This window comes from Hippopotamus amphibius, chromosome 17, assembly GCF_030028045.1.
Source record: "Hippopotamus amphibius kiboko isolate mHipAmp2 chromosome 17, mHipAmp2.hap2, whole genome shotgun sequence".
Lineage (NCBI taxonomy): Eukaryota > Metazoa > Chordata > Mammalia > Artiodactyla > Hippopotamidae > Hippopotamus > Hippopotamus amphibius.
Window position 1 is genome coordinate 47,062,684 of NC_080202.1, and position 18,722 is coordinate 47,081,405.

An 18,722-nucleotide genomic window follows, 5' to 3' on the forward strand; every position below is an offset into this window, starting at 1 on the left:
TCAGAAGAGTCAACCAGATTGCCACTGAAATCCATTACAGATGATTCGTGGGTGGGTATGTCTCTGATAAATAACCACAGATGGGAACATTATTATGGGGGCTATAGGGAGAGTACCATATTTGACTCCCAAATTCAACTCCCATCTCAAAAAGAGACAAATTCTGCCCAAGAGGCTCCCAAGAGCATGAAGGTGCACAGCACCTGTGTCAGGTGAGATTCTGGTGGAGCTTTGGCGTAATGTATCAACATTAAGATGTAGCTCGTCGTAAACTATCTCAGCAGATCTCTCATTCCATCTCAGAGAGCTGGTGGTTGGACCAGAGTTCTGGCAGCTGCTGCTGCTGCGGCTGCCACCAGGGAAGCCCCAATGAATAGTTACTCTTGCTGTTTTCCTTTGGGGCCTGGCTCAGCCTCTGTTTGTCATAGTGTTGGCTTAATTCTGGACCATGCCCTAAACTAAGCTTGAAGATGAGGCTGTTTCACCCCCACTGTGGCCTCTGATTATACTACATCGTGACCACTGCCACTTCCTGTTTCCCTGCTGCAGCCCCTCTGTGCACCACCCATGTCAGCTGGATATGGGGTGAAGGGGCAAAGAACAGGATGTAGGAGCCTAACATGACCCAGAAGCCACTCAACATCACTGACATTTTTTTTTTAATACATTTATTTATTTATTTATTTATTTATTTATTTATTTATTTGTTGGCTGTGTTAGGTCTTCGTTCCTGCACGTGGGCTTTCTTTAGTTGGGGCGAGCGGCAGCTACTCTTTATTGCAGTGCGTGGGCTTCTCATTGTGGTGGCTTCTCTTGTTGAGGAGCACAGGCTCTAGGTGTGCAGGCTTCAGTAGTTATGACACACAGGCTTAGTTGTTCCACGGCATGTGGGATCTTCCCAGACCAGGTATTGAACCCATGTCCCCTGCATTGGCAGGTGGCTTCTTAACCACTGCACCACCAGGGAAGTCCTCACTGACATTTTAACTGGAAAGAATTCGAGTGGTCATCTAGGTCACATGATCTCAACTTCACTGGGGCCACAGATCTCTCTGATAATTAGATGAAAGTGGTCAAACTCTCTCTCCGGAAAGAAAGCATCTCCCCAAATATTGGGTACAATTCCAGGATATTTCACAACTCCCTGATACCCACCCATCTAGACTTGACGCCTTTTATTCTGCAGATGAGGACGTGGAGACCCAAAGGAGTGTGGGGTCTTGCCCAAGGTTACACAGAGGCCTAACTGAATTCAAACTCAGCTCTCCTGATTCCCAATATGGGACCCTTCAGCCAGTTCTATGAGGTTTCCAGTCTATGTTGAGCCCTATATTGGAAATGATGGAAAGTTAGGATGCTTACCACCAAAGAAGTAGAACTTGGGCTCATGAAAGTAATCTAAGGTCAATCAGTAAGCAATATATCTGCCATAGATTCTTCTTTGGAAAGTAGAAGCTAATGTCTTCCCGTAATTCAGCAGGCATGTATTGAGCACCTACAAGCATCTCCTAAAGGCTCTAACCATTGGGAGATTTGTTATTTATTAGAAATGAAGACTTTTTGTAATCTCAAGCCTGAAGAGGATGTTGAGGTCCTCAAAGTGATTGTTTTGTGGCTTTGTTCTCGTGGTGGGAACTCCATCCTGAAACATTGACTGCAAAGGTGTTTGGTATTTTCATGGACTTGGATGCAAGAATTAAGTGTCATATTAAAGAAGGAGTCCAGAGTTGGAACTGAAAGCTACTTAAGTAGACTCTACTGCAGCCTCAGCAGAAAAGCTCCAAGTCATTGGGCAGTTCCCAATAACAGCTACTCAGAACATACATTTTTCGGTGGCATGAGGAGAACCAGAGTCCAGTTTCATCTTTCTAGAAAGAAATAGGAAGCTCTTTTGATTGATATTTATCTTCTCTATTGGGTGCCAAGAGACAGCCTTTTATCACTGGAGGAATCTGGTTGTGAAGCCTGGAGACTTGCCCTGAATCTGAGCTTCCCTACTGATGGGCTGTGTGACTGCGGGCAAAGCTCTTTACTTCTTTGAGCCTTGATTTTCTCATCTGAAAATTGGAAATAATAATACTACCTTGACCATGTAGTTGCTGAGTCAGCATAAATGACTCCTCTCCCTAGCTTGACAGTCTATTCTTCCTTTTGTAGCAATACTTTCTTCCACTTGTATTTTGGGGGATAGCTTCCCAGTCTGTCTCTCCCACAAGATGATAACTCGTTAAGGGCAGGAACTCAACCCTTACCTTTGTGGTCCCCAAAGCCAAGGGCGCCATTTTGTATGCAATGGGTGTATTCATCTGGGCCCAATCAGGAGGCATAAACCACACAATAATTTGAACAGGGAGAGTATAATATACAGAATTATTAAACTTTGATAGGAGTAACTCTAAAGATGTAAAGAGGACTCTAAAGGGTACCTCAGGCTGAGGGAACAGACACAAGGAAGCACATACTTGGATGGGGTCCACCTCCGTGGCTGCAGCTCAGACCTCCTTACAAGGGTTGTGGTCAAAGCCCACTGGACGGCAGAGACGTTTGCTGGGTTTCTGGACCAGAGCTGGTCCATAGTTGCTGGGCAGCAGAAAACAGCCCTCTGGGTACAGGTGAGATGAGACTGGTGGGCCGGTATATAGTCAGGGCACCACTGGCAATGCGAGGCCTGGAGCACATGGTGCCTACATCAAGAGGACCACAGTGAAGGCCAAGACTCCAAGGTCACCAGACAACGGTGCGCTGTGGGTATGCAGCTGGGACAGAGCAGCACTGTGTGTCTCCCCCACCCCCCGACAGAGTCTGCAGCAGGAATAAGATTCAAACCAGGAAGAGGAGCCCTCTTCTTCCTGCAGGGCCCCTCTAATACAGGGCTTAGTGTCATCCTCTCTGTCAAGGAGAAGTGCTTACAGGGTCCAGCCTGTTATTTCGGAGCAGAGACTGAAGGGTGAACTTGGACTAGAAGGGCAATAATGTAATCATGTGATAACGGGTGACCCAAAAGTATTTGAATTAAATTAGGAAGAGCCACCTAATCTGTCAATAACTCCCTTAACCCCTGTTCATTTCCCCTTCTTTCAGTCCCATAAATTTTACCACCAATAAAGGTCAAAGCTCCCTAACTTCTCTTGTAATTTACTTGAGCAGCTCATTTGCCTCTGGGGTGTTCCATTCTGTTTTGTTTTCTTAATGAGGCACATGTCTTCTCTTGCACACACTTCAAAAGAGACTCATGGCGGGGGGGGGGGGGGGGGGGGGGGGACACACAAACACCCTGAGACCCAGTGTTTTTATTTCACAACGTATTTCTCCACTCGAACTTGAACTTATTTTCCTGCCGTCTCTCCATTTCATTTCAAAGCAATCAACCTGTCCCTCCCAAACACTTTGGGAGTGTCCCCAAGCTCTTGACTTCAACTGGCTGTGGAAGGAATCAGAGCTAATCCAGGAACTAGTCTTTCTCTGCCTTTAAGGAAAATGCAGTGGCCTCTTCAGGCCAGACTGGAGACTCAATCTCCTTGACCAAATCTGAGTCCAGTATCTAACCGTTAATAGAAGAAAAATGGTGACAGAGCAAACAGCAGACTGGACAGATAATCACCAGCGCAAATATTATTCAGAAAACGTTTGCAAAGGACTAGCAGTTTCACCTTGTAAAGAGCCCTCCAGATGCTCTCCTGTGCTATTAATAGGCTCCAAACTTGTGTCAAGACAATGTTCTTAGGCATCAACCGCCCTGTTCTTCCAAAATACTTCATGCTCTTCTGGAGAGTTAGATTTAATTAGTGTTAGCAGATGATTCCCCTGTAGGAATTAGCTACACAGCGAGATAAGGATACAGTTAGTGCACACTTAATCTGTTTACTATCCTTCAGAAGTGCCAGGAAGATGTCCCTTTAGATCAGAAAAAAATGGCAATGGGAAAAGTAGAGGCACTTAATCTTTCCGCCAAAGCGTATATCTATATTTGTGGCTGTCTTACATATTTCTGTGCCAGTGATGGACATTCTGGGCCAGTGGAACCAAGCGTAGATTGGCAGGACACCATCTCAGTACTTTTTCAAGCTCTACCTTCTTACCGCCGTGTACCAAAGAGATCACGCTCTTAAATGATCAAAAATAATACACTGGGTAATGGGATTATGGACGATCTTTATTTTCTTCTTTTTGTTTATCTGTATTTTCTGCGAAGGGTATGTGCTATTTCCAACGTTAAATATATGTAAACATTTTAATGAAAAGAAAAACCACATTTTTCTTCTCTAAACCTCAGGCTACATTGCTGCTTTTTGTCTCTCCTATCTACCCAGAACCTTTTTAGCCTCTCCCTCCCCCTGTTTGGATTAACTGCCAAAAATCAGCAGACTTCCTTTTTGGAAGAGATTTATTTCTTCACTCTTGAGCTTCTAAAAACAGCCTGTTTTTCCTTCTTCCCCTCACCAAGCGGTGATTGATGCTACACCTGCCTCTGATGTGACAAAATGCAAGCGATGAATAAAAGCTTTTCACGATTCACACACATTCAGAGGCAGCGGGACGCTCTCTCTGGGGGCACTGAGCCACGTGAAGATGTTCTGTGGGGAGTTATTCCACCTCAAGCACCGTTGGGCCAGCTTGCGGGCACCTTGAAGATCTCACCCACTATCGCTAACCTTTGATATGTTGCTCTGCTGTTTCAGATTTTTGACAATGAAGCCAAAGATCTGGAGAGAGAAGTTTGTTTTATCGATATTGCCTGCGATGAAATTCCAGAACGTTACTACAAAGAATCTGAGGTGAGCAATAGATGAGGTGACGTGTGGAAGAGCGTCATTCAATCATTCAACAAACATTTATTAAGTCCTCCCTGGCCTGGGACACTGCCATCTGTCTTTGTGTTGATTCAGCCTGCTTTTACATCATGCTGGATTCTTTACTGCGCGTCTCAGAGTGAAATCCCTGCTTCTCGGGGCCTATCATTAACCCTGCCTGCCACTCAGTTTCAGTGTAGTCTTCCTGCCTCCCCATCTCTGCCGTCCATCTGGGCAGCAAAATACTCACAAGGCTGAACCACCCAACGATAACTGGACTATAAAACACAGAGCCACCTCTGGCTTCCTGCTTGGCCAGGCCTGGGCCTAGCCTCTGCAGGAGCCGTGTTTTATCTGTACCTTTGGGGTCCAACACAGAGAAAATGCTCCACCAGTCCTCCCTGAGTGAATATTGAAACTTGGACAGCTCATCTCTGCACAGAATCTTTCTCTCAAAACCGGGAGTGCCTTCGTGAAGCCCTCTCCTTTTTTCATCTTGACTAAGAATAAATTTAAGAGAATATCTTTCTATATGACTTCCACCTACCAGAACCCATTGTTTGCCTCAGTGCGAACTTTCTGTTTTACTGTTGGTGCAAGTCCCCATTTATATCCCGTTAGTATTTTATTAACGGCTGCTGACGGAACTTGGGTGACCCCCTCGTTAATAACGTCCCAGCCTTGCAACGACAGCAGATGCTGGGCTGTTTGTGTTGTTTATCAACATGCAGCCAATCACAATATGTTTGGACTTGGGGCCCCAGTCTCGTCCCTGGGCTGTAACCCATGGACCTTGAAACTCTTCCTTCAGCTTCATGAAGGCTGATTTAAGACATATAAATAAACCCAGCAAAAATGGATTCTACCGTGACACACGCTGGGCTCCCAGTGTGGCTCAGATTTTGTTTGCCTCCACCTTTTGGGATTCGTTTGGATATCCGAGTCTAACCCAATCTTAGCAAATGTTTAGCTGCTTAATTGCAGGCGTGTGCTCTGCAGCTGCTGCCCCTTCAAAGAGGGAGGAGAGGGTGATGTGAATTACTCTTGGTGGGACTCAAAGGGTGAGCTTTTGAAGGTCATCGATTTACATTATACTCTGCAGTATAATGTAAATACATTATACAACCACACTCGTGGATTTTCAGAAAAATAGTGAAATGCTCTCTGCATAACTGTGGACTGGCTAAAGAGGAGAAACTTGGCTTCCCCTTGTCTTACTTTACAGAGGAGGTACTTCTGTGGTTTTGTCTCAACGCCACCAATACGTCTGCGGCTTCAGTGGTGTGCGAAGCATCACACAGTGCATTGGGTGAAGCTGCTGCCCCATCGCTCCTGTGGCTCCTTGGGCCTGGTGGGGGGGGGGGGGCGGGGGGGCTGTTGTCTGACCTGTATGTCCTAGTCTTTTTGGTAGCTCAAGCCTTCTAGAAAGGCAGCATTGCCAGAAAACTCTGAACTGATTTCAGCTCTTCCTCTTAGATAGCTTTGGTGTGGTCCTGCCTGGCACTCGGGGAGTTCCCTTCTGATTCAGCGGAAAGTCTTAGGACAGATATGGAACACTGATGACGAAATCAACAAGTCTCATTTCTAGTCCGTGGGTGCCTGACTCATCTCCCTGCGCTTCGTGCTCCCGAGAGCCACCACTGGAGAGCATTTCCTCATTGACACAGATATTCTAGGAGCATTTTTTCATGCTTCGTGGTCACTCATTTTCCTGGGTAGTGATGTATTCTTTTCTAGGTGCAGTTTGACCAAGGAAATGAGAGGGGAACAGTCATTCCTCCAATAAATATGTACTGAGTACTCACTGTGTGTCACAGGCAATATTTACATGGGGACGTGGTGATGAACGGAAGAGACACTGAGGGTCTCTTCCCCCACGACATTTCCAATCTAGCAGAGGAGCCAAACAATAAAGAAATAATCACATGAGAACATATGGAGTTAAAAGTCACAGGTGCCGTAAAGAAGCTTGCAGGGAGAGACCGTGACAGGGAAACTGAATTTAAGAGATGGGGTCAGGAAAGATGCTCAGGAAGAAATGACCTACTGGGACCCGCAGGATGAAAAGAACTGGGGGACAGCACTCCAGGTGGAGGTGACAGCATGCGTAGGAGTCCCAGGTGACCCCTATGAGGAAGCAAAAGAAGGTCAGTGTGGCAGTAGCAGTGGAAACAGAAGGAAGAATGTCACAAAGGGAGGTTGGAGAAGAGGATGGGGCCGTGTTAATAAGCTTGGATTTTATTCACGTGCAGTAGAATGGCTTTGAAGAAGTTAAAGCTGGAGCATGGTATGATCTGATTTGTGCTTTTTTAAAAAATAAACATTTATGTATTTATTTATTTATTGGCTGTGTTGGGTCTTCATTGCTGCATGCGGGCTTTCTCTAGTTATAGTGAGCAGGGGCTACACTTTGTTGCGATGCATGGGCTTCTCATTGCAGTGGCTTGTTGCAGAGCATGGGTTCTAGGCGTGCGGGCTTCAGTAGTTGTGGCACACGGGCTCAATATTTGTGGCTCACAGGCTTAGCTGCTCCACGGCATGTGGGATCTTCCTGGCCCAGGGATTGAACCCATGTCCGCTGCATTGGCAGGCGGATTCTTAACCACTGTGCCACCAGGGAAGTCCCTGTGCTTTTAAAAGATTGCTCTGGATGAAGAATGGACTGGCCAGGAGCAGAGTGGAAGTCAGGAGACCACTGAGGTCATCAGAGTTGTCTACATTGTTGGTTATTTAGGTTATATGGTAGCCTGAACTGGAGGGCTGAGAGCAGATGGTTTCAGGGTATATATTGAAGATAGAATTGACAGGAATTGGTCATGGACTGGGTGTAAAGATGAGAGAAAAGGAAGAGTCAGGATGACCTTACGGTTTACCCCCAGCAAATAGATGGGGGTGAGAAGAGGAGTGGATTTTGGAGAAAGATGGGTGGATTTTTGTGATGCCAATGAGACAGCTAGAACAAATAGAAATGAGTTTGGAGCTTCTATGAGAGGTCTGGGCTGGAGACAAATTTGGGAAACAGAAGAACTTAAGGGACTTCCCTGGTGCTCCAGTGATAAAGAATCTGCCTTCCAATGCAAGGGACAAAATCCCTGGTTGGGGAACTAAGATCCCACATGCAACGGGGCAACTAAGCCCACGTGCCACAACTACTGAGCTTGCGTGCCTCAACTACAGAGCCCACGCACCCTGGGGCCCACGCACCACAACTAGAGAGAGAAAAACCCACACACCAAAGCTAGAGAGACGCCTACGTGCCACAGCTAAAGATCCCACGTGCCTCAAGGAAGACCCCACGTGCCACAACTAAGATATGATGCAGCAAAAATAAAAAAAAAGAAAGGAAGGAAGAAAGAAAAAAGAAGAATGTAAAATCCTGAGGATGGATGAGAGGGAGCAAACATAAAGTATAATGAGAGGGGAGTTCAGGTCCAAGCATTAAATTTAGGACAGCCGTATTTGGAGATCAGGAAGAGGATGAGGAGGGCCCAGGAATCTACGAAGAACTGGCCAGAGAGTTAGAAAGCAAGCAAGCAAGGAGAGAACACTAAGGAATGCAAGTTTCAAGAGAGGAGAGTGATTGGTTGTGCTTAATGCTGCTGAGAGATCAAATAAAATGAGAATGGAAAGTTGTCTCTAAGAGCCATGGTTCTCAACGGAGGGTGATGCTGCCACACAAGGATGCTTACAGTGTCTGGTTGTCACATTTTTGGTTGTCACAACTTTGGAGTGCTACCAGCCACTAACCACATCCTATAATGAACAGGACAGCCCCCCACAACAAGAATTATCTACCCACAAATGTGAATATGCCAAGGCTGGAAATCTGCCCTGGAAGCAACGGTCGTTGGAGATGAATGGAAGTCTGGATTCAGCTCTCACACTCAGAGCCATCCCTGCCCATCCTGGAGTCTTAGGCTTACTTAACGGATGTGGAAGAAAGGGGCCCCAGAGGGCTCATCCCTGCACACTCTGTCAAGCACTGCTTCCCAGACGATCGCCAGCCTACATTACAGGTAGAATTTTTTCTCACTCGCCCTGGCATTAGACCACAAAGGAAAAGGCATACTTGGGACCTGCAGTAAAATCATAGGAAAAGTATGTTCTGTGGGACTCCCTCACGACCCAAACCGATCGTCATTTGACTTCCAGAATCCAGACTGCAGTATGAACCCACTGGAAGGGAGAGAAGTGAGTTTCCTAGGCTCTCTGGGTTGTGTGTCACTAGCCAGGGACTGAGAGTAAGGGAAACAACCGATTGAGAAGGCAAACCATTTTCAAATAAATTTCTCCTCTGCACACTGGAAATAATTAACATCCTCCTTCCCGCCACAAGAGTTTCCTTCTAAAATGAAATCTGACCTTGTCATTTTCTGCTTAAAAGCCCAGTCCCCTTAGCATGGTCCTCTGCCTTCTCCCCGCTCCAGCTCTCCCCACCTCTGTGCCTCTCAGTCTGGAAGCTTGTAGTCATTACTCTTTAGAGTTTAGCTCAAATGTAACTTCTCCTCTGTGGACTTTCCTGGGCACCCCACTCCCCACCCACTGGCAGCAAGAATTCTGGTCTGTGGCTTCTAGATCATGCCAGCTTATGCTAGCTCACAGTTATACCGTGAGCTCCATGAAGGCAAGGGCTTTCTTTATTTCCATACCCCAGCAGCTAGGACAGCACCAGCACATAGCAGCTACTCACAAAACGGTTGTTGAATGAATGACTGAAAGCTACGGGCTTTATTTTTTCCTTATAGCAGTGGCAATTTCAGAGTGAACGCTATCAAAGAAAGTGTATTTGTGGCCATTAAGCTAACAGTTGTGAATCAGAGTTCCATACACACACACACACACACACACACACACACATTTTTTTTAACCTAAGGCCAACAGCTTTACGAGCTTTTTCTTGCAATCCACCTTTGTAAGTTGACTATGTCAGCATCGTAAATAGGAACACATTTTCTGCAGAGAAAGCTGAAATGTTGGTGAGCTTAGTCTGTTCTGAGATTTCTGAGGCTTATGCATTCAGACCAGGGTCATCTGGGTCACTGCTGAGCTCCTGTCTCACACACACACCCCCGCCATCCAGGCCGAAGCAGGGGATTGAGGTAATTTCTTCTCTTTTTCCATTTGTCCCTGGAAACCTCTAAACACGTGAGAGGCAAGAATGCCTCTCTCATTAAGGTGACCAGAGCTGGAAATTTTCCACTGGGTGCCCTCTGCCTAGTGACACAAGAGCCCCACTAGCTGGAGTTTCAGGAGGACGCTAGAGAATCAGGATCGGCTGATCCCCCAGCCCAGCGCTCTCTTTCTTCTCACTTTGCGGTGCCGCTGTTTCTGAGCCACATCAGGAGCCTGAGCTGCAGCTCCCAGGAGCCTCTTAATCTCTAGTTTTGCTCTCCTGTCTGTGTCAGGACGCTCCAGGACAGAGCTGCATTGTTAAAAAAAAAAAAAAAAAATCCGTGTGAGTTCTCGGGCACAGAGAGTACCTCCAGGAGCCTCCACACGGCCCCGCCAAGGCCCTGCCCCACATCAACACCATCCAAGCAGCAAAGACGAAGCGAAGCCAGTGTCTGAGCAGGTTGTACTTGTTCTGTGGTTCTTTCCTCTGCCAAGATGTCCATCCCTCTGCTGCTCTGCCAGGATTTCAAGGTGAGGATGCCAGCCCAGGAAGGAGGGACTTTGGACGACCAGTCGGAGCATGCCCTCAGAGGACACGGGTGGTGAGCCCACACCTGCAAAGCTGAGTTGGCCATTTGGAATGCAGGAACAAATCTCAACACCCAGCCTTCAGGACTGGTCCAGCCTAGACAACCTCCAGAAGTCAGGCATAGGGAGCTCTAACTCAGAGGCCTTTGGTATTGGCTCAAGTCCAGCCCTCTTCCTCCTGGATTCACTGCAGTTGTTTTTAAGGTTTGGCTTCCATTACAAGATCAGGAGGGACCAGAAAAGTGGCATCTCTAGTGGCCTTCTAGAGCTGTGTCTCCCCGCCTCCCCCCCTACCCCGCGCCGCCGCAGTTCTCCCCCAGAGACAAAAACGTGGAGGCACGTGCAGCTTCTAAATGTTCAGACATGCCTTGAGTAGAAAGGGGGAGAAGAAAAAAGAAATGTCATTTTCTGGCGGAGGAAGTTTAGAAGTAGAGGATGTTTTGTGCTTTGTTTTTTTTAAATCGTCATTGATTTATGTAAAACAAAGGGGAGTCTATAGATCAGTTGTTTTAAACCAGGGCCAGTTTGCCCCCCAGGGGTCATCTGGCAACATCTGGAGGTTTTTTTTTTTTTTCTTTTTTTTTTGGCGCACGGGCTTAGCTGCTCCACGGCATGTGGGATCTTCCTGGAGCAGGGATCAAACCCGTGTCCTCTGCATTGGCAGACAGATTCTTAACCACTGCGCCACCTAGGAAGCCCTGGAGGTATTTTCGATTGTCACCACGGACAGGGGCTTGTTTGCTATGGCGTCTCATGCATAGAGACCAGGGAAGCTGCTAAACATCCTATAACACACAGGGCAGCTCCCACAACAGCCCAGAATGCCAATCACGACAAAGTTGAGAAACTACTGTAAACCAATCCAAGGACAGGAAATTCAGTAAAACCCCTTAGGAGCAAGACTCATTAATTAATTGATTTTGTTTGCATTTATTAAGTGCTACTGTGTACCAGGCTCTGTGCTAGGCTTTGAGCTTACAAAGGCCATAATTGTGTCTAGTCTCCACTACCCTTTGAATTTGATCTTTTTTGTTGTTGTTAATAGAAAAAGGAAATTCCTCTTTCTCTTCATTCCAGGAGATGTAAAAGAAGTCTCCATTTTACCAGTGATAAATAGAGCATAGCAATTCTAACAGAGAAATTAGGGAAATTTACAATGTTTTGAACTCAGGTGGCAACGAAGGAGAATGTGAGACCACCCAGGAGCAAGTGTCCCTGAAGTGGTGTGATCGCAGGTAGGAGAGTGCCGGGCAGTTTTAGGCAGGGTTTGATTTAGAGCCTTCCCTTTGGGTTGGGCAACTAGGGGACTCTTTGGAACTCAGCCTCCAGGCCCCTGGATTATAGAGTTTTCCTAGACTAAGAAATCCTTGGCAGTCCGTTCATTGGTCTAAATATCTGCTGAATTCTCTCTTAAGAGAGAGAGAAGGGGACAGAGGGATACATCTAACTTTTGCAATAACCATCAAGGGAGAGAGATTAAATGCTGTTTGCTAAGTACAATGGGCCCCTAGAAAGGGAACAGAGAGATGAAATGAGTAAATATTGTCATACTTCTGTACCCTCCAGTACAAAGTGCTTCATCCAAACCACTCTGCTCCCTCAAATTAAAAATATTTTCATGTCGGTCTATATCTTGGCAATTGAGGGTGGTCAAAATTTTCAGTTATCTCCAAATGGCTAGATTTAACACAGCTGCCTCCTGCTGGGGTACACCGTGGAGTTCAGTTTGCTGTTGTGTTGTTATTGTCATTTTTTTTTTCCCCTTTTCCTTCTGTCCATCTGTTTCTTTCTGAGAATAATGCAGCTGTTTGGTGATGGGTTCCGATTTACCAGGGCCGGGCGCCCCTGGGATAATGAGAACTGGCTGCCCCCACCAGTATGGGGTGAAGCCTCCAAAGCCATTGCTCTCCAGCGGCGGCCTCCAGCGCTGGGGCAGAAAGCCTGCAAGGAGAAGGTCAGTGGAAGAGTCCCCGGCAGCTGCTGCATCGCCGGGCCCTGAGCCTCCCGCTTCACAGGGTCTCCATGAGGCCAGTGTTACTAGAGAGGGAAGCTCTGGTGGCCTCTGCAAGTGGCCAGAGCGGTAGATGAGAAGGAAAGCCTTTGGGAGAAGAACAATTTTTCAGTGCAGGTTCTCTTTCCGCTTCCTCGGAAGCCTGGGCAACAACACAAACGCCTCCAGTGGTCCCAGGAGGAGAGCAGCGTGGTGACTGCAGTGTCATTACAAAGGCCCTCCTGACCATGCAGGAGAGCATGAGTGATCTCCTGGGAAACTGCTTTTTTCCTCCCTGTCTCCCAGCGCGCTTTACAAATTGGGCGATGTCCTGTACATTGATCCAGGTTGATGGCACTGGAGAGGAAATGGGTCTGCGGCCCAGTGGGAGGCTGTGGTGGTATTTGAGTGTCTCCCTTTGTGTGTGGGAGTGGGGATCCGGTCAGCCTGGCCAGGAGGACTTGATCCCAGCAAGTATGGAGAGAAGTCTGACATTCCTCTGATCTTTGAGAACATATCCTCTGTGAAATGTGCAAGAGCTTGGGTAGGAACATAGTCTCTGGGGTAAAATGAAAAAATAGGACACCCTCACCTTGAAGAAGCCCATGATCTGGTTGGGAGAACAGAGTCTGACAGCGTAGGCTAAAAGACAGCACAGCCTGAGGCAGCAGGAGAAATCTTTTCACCACGTGGGATTCACTGCCCTAAAACTCCTCTGCTCCGCCGTCACCATGTGAGTCAAAAAAGGAGGCAGCTCCACAGACAGAAGTGGTCAGGGCAGACTTCATAGGAGTGGTGGAATCTGAACTGGACCTCTAGACAATGTTTATCTTTATTGTTTATCTGTTCACAAAGTAAACCAAAAAATGTGTAAAATTTCCTTGTAAAAAAAAATTCCAATACGATATAAATATGTAACATCAAAAAAGCTGGATGTCCTTGGATGCTTCATCACAGAGATAGGTATTGTTAAAGTTGGTGTTTATGGTGTTGATACTTAAACATAACGCATACATAACATTATTTTATAAAACTAGCTCACACGATGCAACTTTGCAACATGCACTTTCTCAATAACGATATAAGCTTGCCATCTCTCCTGGGTGCCACACGTCTCCCAAGCAGGCTGTGTATGATGTACCAATGTACGATGACGGCATTCTCTGTTTGGTGGACATTTAGAGTGTTTCCATTCTTCTGCTATTCTAGTGCCTCAGGCCACATTCTCATGCTGTGTTTTTTTGGTATCATTTTAATATTTCTGTAGAATAAATTCTAAAAGTGAAATTGTGTCAGTGGGTATGTGGGTTTAAATCTTGCTAGACACAGTCAAATTGCCCCCTCTCCAAAGCTATATTAAATGACCCTCTGAGCCACACTTGTGTGGGAACACACTGAATTTTGAAGAAGTGTGATTGGAAAGGCAGTGTAGTGAGTGAGAGCAAAGGCAGTGAAAAGGTAGGGAATTCTCTTGCATGTTCAAGGGTCAGTGAGTAACTGAGGCAGAAGAGCCTTGAATGCCATGCCAAGGAATTTGGATTTTTATTCTGCAAGTAGCAGAGAACTTTCAAAGTAGGGTCACCAGCCACCTTGCAAGACATCTCCATTTGTGACTGCAACAGAGAAACTGACTTTCTCAGAGGATGGTGAGGGCAGGCTCCTGGACACCAAGAGGTTTAGAACCCTGCAACCCATCAATCTACTTCTCTCCCTCTTCTGCTGTCTCTTTCATGAACAAATTGCCTTCAGCCGTATTGGCAGCAATAATACTTTGCTAATGAGAAACTTCTGGAAGTAACAGGGCACTAAACAGTAGTCCAGCCTTCAACAACCCTGGCTGCATCATTTTTAAACCAATAATAAATAGGTACTCTCTTTCAATTCTCATTTCTTCCAAGTAAGAGAAAGCTGGCTCACCAAGTCTTGCTGAAATACCATGCCTATTGCTGGTTTTTAAAACCGCTGTTATTCTTTTGGCCTAACAATATGGTGCTACCACTATGCTGTGAGCAAACTTCATTGGGAGTACTAGGAAGACAGTAGTGCCCAACTCCATCCTAGAGAAAGGATTTTTGTTTTTATTTTAAATTTTTCAAGGAGGGAAAAAAAACCACTTTAAACTGCTGCAATAATTTGCATGAATGAGGTTCCCCCGGAGCTCGGTGCCCAGAATAGCAGTTCCAAATCTTATCAGTTGGATTGGGTAGTGATATGCCAAACCATGTGACTCAAACAAAATTGAGGCAAATGAATTCCTAAATATCAGATCAAAACCAGAGATTCTAAGTCTCTGCCAGGAGTGGAGTTCTGATTGTGGTGCTGGGACATTAAGTCAACAGAAAGAGCCTTTGGGGACATGGCTCCATGTCCCAAAAGGGAGGATTCAACCAGCAAAGCATCCATTGAAGGGAGAAACAATTGGGCTTGTTGAAGTGGGAACTGTGCGAAAGATAACCTCCAGAATGTGCAAACGGAGATTCCCATCCCACGCTTTCCATGAGCTCAACCCTAATGTAATAAAGAGCTCTGGCTTTGGGAGGCCTCCCAGGTGGTCACAGCCATTGCACTTCATCAGCACCAGTGACAGTTCACCATCTTGAATCTCTTCCTCTGTTCAAATGAGTGGATGGATGGAGAGATGACATGAGATGCAATGAGATGATGTGAAAGGCAAGGCATTAAAATGCACAGTCCTGGCACATAGTTAGCATTTAATAAATGTTCCCGTCTCCCAGCTTTGACACTGGCCTTGAGATCTGCAGATGTGTTCCTGGGATGGTTGCTCAGTAGAAACCAAGTGTCTTTGTTTTTTAAGATTTTTTTTTAATATAGACCATTTTTTTTAAGACTTTATTGATTTGTTACAATATCACTTCTGCTTTTTATATTTTGGGATTTTTGGCCACACGAGGCATGTAGGATCTTACCTTCCTGACCAGGGATTAAACTCACACCCCCTGCATTGGAAGAAGTCTTAACCACTGGACTGCCAGGGAAGTCCCCCAAGTGTCTGTTTCTTTTTTTTTTTTTAATAAATTTATTTATTGATTGATTGGATTTATTATTTTTTTATTGGCTGTGTTGGGTCTTCGTTGCTGCACATGGGCTTTCTCTAGTTGCTGAGAGCGGGGACTACTCTTCATTGTGGTGTGCGGGCTTCTCGTGGTGGCTTCTCTTGTTGTGGAGCATAGGCTCGAGGTGCGTGGGCTTCAGTAGTTGCAGCACATGGGCTCAATAGTTGTGGCTCACGGGCTCTAAAGCACAGGCTCAGTAGTTGTGGTGCACGGGCTTAGTTGCTCCGCGGCATGTGGGATCTTCCTGGGGCAGGGCTCGAAACTGTGTCCCCTGCATTGGCAGGCGGATTCTTAAACACTGCGCCACCTAGGAAGTCCCTGTCTGTTTCTTTGTTAATTTATTTTATTTTTTGGCTGTGTTGGGTCTTCGTTGCTGTGCGCGGGGTTTCTCTAGTTGTGGCGAGCAGGTGCTACTGTTCATTGCAGTGTGTAGGCTTCTCATTGTGGTGACTTCTCTTGTTGCGCTGGCTTCAGTAGTTGTGGCACACAGGCTCAGTGTTGTGGCTCACAGGCTCTAGAGGGCAGGCTCAGTAGTTTTGGCACATGAGCTTAGTTGCCATCGTGGCATGTGGGATCTTCCCGGACCAGGGCTCGAACCCATGTGCTCTGCATTGGCAGGCAGATTCTTAACCACTGTGCCACCAGGGAAGCCCTTCAAGTATCTTTAGAAAGTGGCTGCCATGAGTGGGGCTATGGGAGTTTGCGTATTGCTTTTTTACTTTTGGTGAGAATGGAAAAGAGAAACAGTGGGCTGGTTTCAAGCACTCTGATTCATAAGATGACAGAATTTTCTGCAGGTACAGCAAGATCCTTCAGAAAATAGAGCCATTTGTACTGCTGATACTTTTTTAAAAATGTGTTTTATTACTTCTGTTACTGTTTAACCTGAATTTAGACTGGCATGTGCCTCTGATACTTCACCCCTAAGAAACCTTAGAGGATACATTTACAGTTTTTTGTGCCAACCTGGGGCAGTCTGTAGTACTGGAGTCCCCGGGTGCTACCCAAGGCAGTTTGGCCGTTTTATCAACTGTCTACCACAAGCCTTTTACCAAATGTATTTTAGAAGAATAATAGTTAAGACTGTAAGAGAAAGAAGCAAGATCCAAAGGGCCCAAGGCTGTCAGCCAGAAGTGAAGAGATGCAACCAAGCTCTTCTTCAAACCCATCTCCTAGAAAACCTCCCTTTATACATTTAAGAAAACAGGCGTTAAATCCACAACTTGCTCAGAACTTGGGCCACCTACATATCAGCCCCTGATATTTTTTGTCTTATTAAAACAGCAGAACTTCTTGGCCCTTAGAGCAGTGTTCCCAAATCAGATTAGAATCACCTTAGGAGCTTAAATAAAAATGCCGTTGCCTGGGACCGTCTCTGGACCTACCAAACCAGACACAGTAAGATGGGACCCAAGGATATGTGTGTAAATGTACCAGGTTTGGGAAAAAACCTCAGAGCAGAGCTTTCCAGCCTTTTTCATGCCATGATGCACATAGAAAATGATCAGTTTTGATTGGCATGTCAGAGAGCTCCTGGTCACAGAGGACCACCCCCACCCCCACCCCCGGCCCCCAGGGTCAGGAGGCCCAGTCTGCTCACCCAGGGACCAAGGAGACCAGTACCTTGTCACGTCTATTTATCCTTTCAAGATAGGGAAGCTCTGCCTAAGCGAGCTCCATTTACCATGCTCACATTTTTAAACCATTTTATTGTTACTTAATTTTGTAGAGGCAAAAGGAAACAGCAACGTAAGCCTGGAAGACTGCCCTTTCCCCTACTGAGGGAGGGGTTAATACCTTTGATTTCATTCCATCTGTTGAGAATCTAATACCATCTGTCATCTGTAGAGCCATACTTAATGTCTTCCTTGCCAGCCAATAGGGTTTTTATAATATATATTTGTACAGTTTTCTCCTAAGTTGCTTCTGAGTTGGGGGCTGGCTTCGGATCAACCCTCATCCATGTTTATTTCCTTTCATTGGTTACCATCATCAGTATCTGTAGATCCTCTGGCTAGATCTTGCCCAAGCCCTTTCCCAACTAGCTCTAAGAATCAAGGGCTGCGACTCTGGGACGATGGAGGTGGTATTTCTTCGCTTGAGAAATAAGACTTGACCCAGTGATACTCTCCTCCACTTCTGTGTTTTTCAGACTCCAAGTACAACCATTAGCTTCTGCTCCAAAAATATCCAGGAAAGAATAGGTGTTATTAAGTTGCTTGTCTTCATATTTCATTGTTAAAGGACCCAAAGAAAGACATACAATTATCAGCTCATTAATCTGGGCCTTAGAAATTTCAACAGATTTCTCACAGAATTGCTAAAACTGACTTTAGAGAGACAGGAAATAACTTTTCAGAAAAAGAAAAGTCATTGCTAAGTTGTTTTATTAAGTTATATCATTTAATGCTGACCACTCAATAGAATAGATATTGTTTCCATTTTAGAGATAGGGAAACTGAGGCTCAGAGAGTCTAAGTAGCTTGCTGACGTTTCAGGAAGCCTTGATTTAAATCCCAAAGATTGTGCTTCTCCTCCCCCACAAAGCTGGCTCCTTTGGGGAGAGCTGTTGTCTATCTTTAAAAAACACTCTAGGGAAATTTGTTTCCTCCTGAAATGTAATTTGCTAACCCCAAATCTCACCAACCATATGAATGGAGGATCTTAGGGAAAGACAGAGTAAGAAAGAGGAAGGGCCTTTCCAGTCCCTTGGTTACCCTCCTTAGGTTTAATGATCTGATGGAAGTCAACTCCCCATCTTTTAAGAAAATTTTCCCCCTTGTGCACATTCTAGAAAACAGTAGGTTTGTCAAAATGAACCTGGTCTGGAAAAAACAAAACTTGGCCATCCCGCAGTTGAGTAATACAGGAACCCATTAAAGAAAAAATACGCCATAGCCCCCAAAGAATATACCCACAGACCCCAGTTTGGGAAACATTCCTTTTTTCAGTTTTATCATCCCCACAACAGTCTTGGAGTTAAATAACTTGCCCAGGTTCACACAGGTAGTAGTCGCTGGCGCAGAAATTCAAACCCACGGGTGCCTCATTCGATAGCTTTTTTGGTCCCCCACTCAGTTCTGCTCCACAGAACCTAGGGCCCGACAGAGGTGCTTCTGAGCCCAGTACACAATGACTATATTGTGTCAAACAACAAAGGTTGAAATA

The 18,722-nt window shown here is 45.9% G+C and overlaps 1 protein-coding gene across 1 annotated transcript in view; it reads left to right on the forward strand.

The window, feature by feature from the left end:
* PITPNC1 (phosphatidylinositol transfer protein cytoplasmic 1) overlaps window positions 1-18,722 on the forward strand; it is a 239,555-nt gene that overhangs the window by 194,237 nt on the left and 26,596 nt on the right. The window contains exon 6 of the mRNA XM_057717128.1: window positions 4,680-4,775. Within this exon, the coding sequence (XP_057573111.1) occupies window positions 4,680-4,775 (96 nt within the window). The remainder of the gene's footprint in view (window positions 1-4,679; window positions 4,776-18,722) is intronic.